Source organism: Perognathus longimembris, chromosome 15 (assembly GCF_023159225.1).
Source record: "Perognathus longimembris pacificus isolate PPM17 chromosome 15, ASM2315922v1, whole genome shotgun sequence".
Lineage (NCBI taxonomy): Eukaryota > Metazoa > Chordata > Mammalia > Rodentia > Heteromyidae > Perognathus > Perognathus longimembris.
The window spans coordinates 2,828,899-2,835,427 of NC_063175.1; the positions used below are offsets into that span (position 1 = coordinate 2,828,899).

At 40.7% G+C, this 6,529-nt stretch overlaps 1 protein-coding gene across 1 annotated transcript; it reads left to right on the plus strand.

Annotated features, from left to right (window-relative positions):
* The first annotated feature begins 1,143 nt into the window (after positions 1-1,143).
* LOC125364245 (T-complex protein 1 subunit theta-like) lies at positions 1,144-2,403 on the plus strand. The gene has a single exon (XM_048363731.1). The coding sequence runs from the start codon at positions 1,144-1,146 to the stop codon at positions 2,401-2,403; it is 1,260 nt and encodes a 419-aa protein (XP_048219688.1).
* Positions 2,404-6,529: the final 4,126 nt, after the last annotated feature.

The following is a 6,529-nucleotide window of genomic DNA, read 5'->3' on the forward strand; positions in this document are numbered from 1 at the left end:
ACACCTGCAGAACAAGGTTAATCCTGACAACAAGGAACCATGGAGAGGAGTAAGAGGAGATGAAGTCTCATCTTAAATGGAGTCAATTTAAACTTGCCCGTTCAAAATTAATCAGAGCCAGGAGATCAAAAGGAATAGTTGTTTACACACCTAATGTCTATTTTCCATCTGCACAGAAACTTGCATTCTTCCCTTCATTACTTGCTATATATGCACCTCTGACTGGTTACTCCCAACCAGTCCACTATCCCTAAACACTTCCTTCCTGCCCGACTGGTTATTCCCAACCAGTCCACTATCCCTAAACACTTCCTTCCTGCCCCCAGTCCAATTATTCCTCCTTCTTTGTCATGGGCCACAATTGGGTTTATGTTCCAAATGGAACTTTTCTGGCTTGTGCCTAGGGTGTGTTCTCCCATGTTGCTCAGATTAACTGGTCCTATGTACCTGTCAGCCTTTTGCCTGACCTTTTCAGAAGTCTCTTTTAACAGGATGGCATCCCTCACCCAGGACACCACCTGGGAACTTGCAGTTCAAGGCCATCCTCTTACTACATTGCTCTGCCCAGTGCAGATCTGGACCGTGAAGACCCCAGCCCCAGTGACTCCTTGATGTGCCCAAGCTGCAGGAGGTAGCTAGAGGAGACCATGACACCCATTGGCTCTGATAACCATTCTCGTGGAAATGATGAGGACTTTTACCAACCAAACTGTCAAATACTTCTTGGACAGTACCAGGCCAAATGATGAATCAGGGACCCCTGACTATTTCGCCCCTTTACAGCAGGAAGTAGCTCCAGAAGAAACAACCTCCGCCCATACTCCCGGCCTGGTACCCCTCCTCTCTTATTAATAAACAACAAATGGGGGAATGTTAGCATTTCCCTAGACTCAGGTCCTCAGCTCCTCCCACTAGCCCCCAGATCCACCTATACCTAATGAGCCACTCCTACTCACTATCTACCTACTTCCCCTTTACCCCCAGAGAGAGAAGCTGCCACCTGGATAAGGTGCAGACGCCATGTAGCTCCCTCTCCTGTGGAAACTATGGCCCCACTAATAAGCCTTCTTATGAACCTTCTTCTCCTGTCTGAGATTATCTCCGCATGGTCCTCTGAGAAGGCCAAGACCCGTCCTTTCAGTAATGGCTTCTCATATGCAAGAGCAAGAGGTTGAAGATGGCACAAACTTTGTTCTGGTATTTGCTGGAGCTCTTCTGAAATTAGTTGAAGACCTTGTGAGGATTGGCTTGTCAGTTTCAAAGGTCATAGAAGGTTATGAAATAGCCTGCAGAAAAGCCCATAAAATTCTTCCCAATTTAGTATGTTGTTCTGCAAAAAACCTTTGGGACGCTGATGAAGTGTCATCTCTACTTCTTACCTCCATAATGAGTAAGCAATATGGCAAAGAAGCATTTTTGGCCAAGCTTATTGCTCAAGCATGTGTATCTATTTTTCCTGATTCTGGCAATTTCAATGTTGATAACATCAGAGTGTGTAAACTTCTGGGCCCTGGTATCTACTCCTCTTCAGTATTGCATGGCATGGTTTTTAGGAAGGAAACTGAAGGTGATGTAACATCTGTCAAAGATGCAAAAATAGCAGTGTACTCCTGCCCTTTTGATGGTATGATAACAGAAACTAAGGGAACGGTATTAATAAAGACTGCTGAAAAACTGATGAGTTTTAGTAAAGGGGAAGAAAATCTTATGGACGCGCAAGTCAAAGCTATTGCCAATACTGGTGCAAATGTCATGGTAACAGGTGGCAAAGTGGCTGACATGGCTCTTCATTATAGAAACAAATACAATATCATGCTGGTGAGGCTTAACTCAAAGTGGGATCTCCGAAGACTATATAAAACTGTTGGTGCGACAGCTCCTCCTAGACTAACTCCTCCTGTCCTTGAAGAAATGGGACATTGTGACAGTGTTTACCTTTCAGAAGTTGGAGATACACAGGTGGTAGTTTTTAAACATGAAGAAGAAGATGGTGCTATTTCTACGTTAATTCTTCGAGGTTCTACAGACAACCTGATGGATGATATTGAAAAGGCAGTGGATGATGGTGTAAATACTTTCGAATTTCTCACAAGGATAAACGTCTTGTACCTGGAGGGGAAGCAACAGAAATTGAATTGGCCAAAAAAAAAAATAACATCATATGGAGAGACGTGTCCTGCACTTGAACAATATGCTATTACAAAGTTTGCTGAAGAATTTGAAGCTATTCCACGGGCACTGGCAGAAAACTCTGGAGTTAAAGCCAATGAAGTCATTTCTAAACTTTATACACTGCACCAAGAAGGAAATAAAAATGTTGGAATAGATATTGAAGCTGATGTAAAAAGACATGTTGGAAGCTGGTATCTTAGATACTTACCTGGGAAAATACTGGGCTATTAAATTGGCCACTAATGCTGCAGTCACTGTACTTCGTGTGGATCAGATAATAATGGCAAAACTGGCAGGTGGACCTAAACATCCTAAGCCACAAGGAAACTGGAATAAAGATGGTTGGCAAGATGAACTTCATGTTTAAATAGCAAAACAGATCATCATGGCAAAATCAGTGGTGGTCCTAAGCCTCCAAGTGGGAAGAAAGATTGGGATGATGACCAAAAAGATTGAATGACTTCATTTTTACTGTAGGTGAAGGTTATATTCATAGTGTAGGAATTGCCTAAGTTTTCTTATCTCCTTAAGTTAAGAAGTGTTGTGTTTATGTCCTCAGCTGAATAAACATTACTGCAATAAAAAAAAAGAATTGGTAACAATAATGGCTAGAAGAAATACCAGAACAATCACATTGAACCTGCTGTGAGGGTAAATTGATGCAGCAATTAAACCATGCATCTCAAGTTTCCTAAAACATCCTGCTCTTCAAACTTGTAGGAATGTTAGTAAGATATTTATTTAACGATAGTGCAAGAACATTCATATAGCACTATTAATTAGTTAGAAATTATCTATTTAATGTTTGACTTATGACTAAAGAAATGCAGCTTTATATAAGGTGAAACATCAAGTAATCAATAGAAACCATAATTGTGAAAATATTTCATACATTTGAAAATAGTGGATAATAATCTGAATGTACACCATATTTACACTATAAATATAAAAGGTATACCTTAAGAAAAGATATCCCTGCTTTCCTCACTTCCAGAACAAAGAAGATTACTACGGAGGGAAACTTTGAACTCTATGGGCATTTGAGAAATCCACATTAATAAGCTTTTTACTGCAGGTTTTTATCTGCCATGTCTTTGCCTTCATGCATCTTGCTGCCTCTAGAGATTTGAAATCATTATCTTTTGTCCTGTTACTTCTCTAAAGCACCACTACTCTTTGTTGAAGATGCCACATACACTAGAACTGAAAGTCACTTCTTTGAAAGCCTGGCCTAGTATAATCCCAGCTACTCTCGAGGCAGAGATCAAGAGGATCTCAATGCAAAGTCATTGTCAAAAAGTGAGCAGAGGGCTGGGGATATAGCCTAGTGGCAAGAGTGCCTGCCTCGGATACACGAGGCCCTAGGTTCGATTCCCCAGCACCACATATACAGAAAACGGCCAGAAGTGGCGCTGTGGCTCAAGTGGCAGAGTGCTAGCCTTGAGCGGGAAGAAGCCAGGGACAGTGCTCAGGCCCGGAGTCCAAGGCCCAGGACTGGCCAAAAAAAAAAAAAAGTGAGCAGAGACCTCCATCTTAACCAATAGGTATGGTATCACATACCTGTCATCCCAGCTACAAAAGAAGCATAGATAGGAGGATCACAGACCAGGCCAACTCAGGCAAAGTCATGAAAGCCTGCTCCAAAGGCAGCTAAAGCATGTTGTGAGACAAGGAGTTGGGAGAGAGAATTATGAAAACTGTAACATTGATCAAGATATCCTGGACATATAAGATAAACTGACATGTTAAATTGAAACCCCTTTGTACAACTACTTAAAGATGATAAGTAAAACAATTTAAATAGTTAAACAAATAATTAAATAAAGCAAATTGAGGTAGAGGCATGGCTCAAACAGTAAGGCACCTGCCTGGCAAGCATGAGGCCCTGAGTTCAATCAAACCTTAGTAATGCCAAACTTAAAAGATTTTTTAAAGCCTCCTCCCTAAAAACTACTTCTTTGGGTAGCTCCCTTGTAAATTCATATTGGTAAATTTTCCTTCTTTTCTCTTAATAATCTGTATTTCAAACAAGAGTCTGTTCCAACTAATAATTCATTTGAATTGAGAAAAAGAATTAGTTATGTCTTACTCTACGCTTTTGTGTTTCTTCATTAGAAAGTGTGATGGGAGAACATGAGCAGAAGAGTACAGGCTGCTGGGAACATTCCAGAAGCTACCTGAAGCTTTCTTTCTCCTTGCTTCTCCAGCTGACAGGAGGGAGCACAGAAATTCTTCTTAAATCACAATATTAATCATTTTAACACTGTCAACAGAATCTTCTAGTGTTATTTCTGATGGGTGGTAGTGTTTCTTATCTTGCTAGATTCATGTCTCAAGTGTTGGGGCTTCTAGTCCACATCTTAGCTCTTATAAGTTTTGAAAATAGTCAAAGCACAACATGAAATGAACACCCAAGTCTCTCTGTGGACCTTCATCCCACAGGGCTGATGCCATTCCTGTGATATGAGCCGTGCTAAAGGTTAGCCTTCCCATTAACTGCTAAGCTGAGGTAAAGGCCCTCAACGGCTACATTCACAGTGGCATTGCAGAGACTTCCAACATAGTCATTACAGAAACAGTAATCTTGTGTTGCTATTGGTGAATAACCAATTAAGAGCTAAAAGTGCTCCACAGGAAAACTTGAAGGATTTGCTGAAATTCATACCTTCCCTACCAAATACATGCAATCATGAACACTTTGCCAGAACTACCAAAACAATTAAGTGTAATATATAATTTCCATTCATCTATTGAGGGGCATTGAGCTAATTTTATATCTTAGCTATGGTAAATAATGCTGCAATAAACATGGAGGTAGAAGAATGGAGGGGAAGGGTAGAGCATACAGGCAAGAATACAATGTACATATGGTAGAATTGATAAATAAAAAGGAAGGGTGGGTTGAAGAGTGGGGGTGAAGATGTTGAAGGGATGACACAAATCAATATGCATTGCAACCAAATTGTTTGGTTAAATGGTGAAAATTTCAACACATAACCTAAAAATTAAGAAAAGCAAGAGAAGAGATGATTTGTGATTGGGTAGGTAAGAATGTTGAAAGGGGTGACATTGATCAAGATGCACCCTGCTTTGGTGAATGGTAACCCTTTGTACAACTACTTAAAGATTTTTAAAAGATTCAAAAATAAGGTGTGTGTGTGTGTGTGTGTGTGTGTGTGTGTGTGTGTGTGTAGTGTCCAAATAAAAGACTTGATCATGAATACAACAACTATTTCTTGAGTGTCTACAATGTACCAAACATCAAGGTAGTAAGGTATTAAAAAAAAAACTATAAATGAGGAAAACAGGCTCATCACCCTCAGATGGATTAATGGAATGGGGAGAAACATAATTCAGTTTAGAGGGAGGGATGTTTCATTTATTTCGTGATAGTGCTGTTTGAACTCAGAGCCTCAAACTTGCTAGACTGGCCCTCTACCACTGGGATCATGCTTCCAGACTTGTTTTCACTAATTATTTTTAAAATCGGGTCTCCTTCCTGTTTGAGCACCTAAGCTACAGTCTTCCTACTTTAGGTTCCCATTGCTGCTGAATGACAAGCATTCACCACTACATCTGGCTTCCCCCACTGTGGAAAGCATCTCTTGGACTTTTCCTACCCCAGCTAGCCTGAACCTTGGTCCTCTCATTGTCATTCTCCTGAGTAACTAGGATTACAGGTGCCACCAATGCCTGGTTTGCTTGTGTTGTTGTTGTTGTGTTTTTTTTCTTCATCTTCTTTATTGTGAAAATGAAATACAGAGGGGTTACAGTTTCATATATAAGGCAAGTACATCTCTTATCCAATTTGTTACCTCCTCCCTCATTTTCCCCCATCTCTCCCCTCCCCACTTCCCTTCCCCCCCATGAGTTGTATAGTTGGTTTACACCAATTGGTTTTGTAAGTGTCACTATTGCAATGATTTGTCTTTTTAGCCTTTGGCTCTCAATTTTGGTGTTCCTTTTCCCTTCCCTAGTTCCAATACATGTCTATACAGTATTCGGGGTACTAAGATCGGTTACAGTCATAGCAGGAGTAAAACCACAGGAAGAGAATACAAGAGGAAAAAATGGGGAACCACCATGAACAAGCTAGTGGGATCACCCCAGGTTTTTAATAGAGATTGTTACAGCTGAATTTTAAAGGCCAGTTTAAATAGCTTCTTTTCGACCAACTGAAAAAAGTGACTTAACAGGGCCTACATCGTTTAACCCACGGGGGTAGGTGAGTAATTTTATAGCCCTCCTTGGCAAATGGGGAAACTGAGATGGAAGAGAAAGCTGTCCAGAGTCAGGAAAGTCCTAAGAGACCTACCTCAGATGTAAGTTCACTCAGGCCAACCCGCCATGCTTGCTT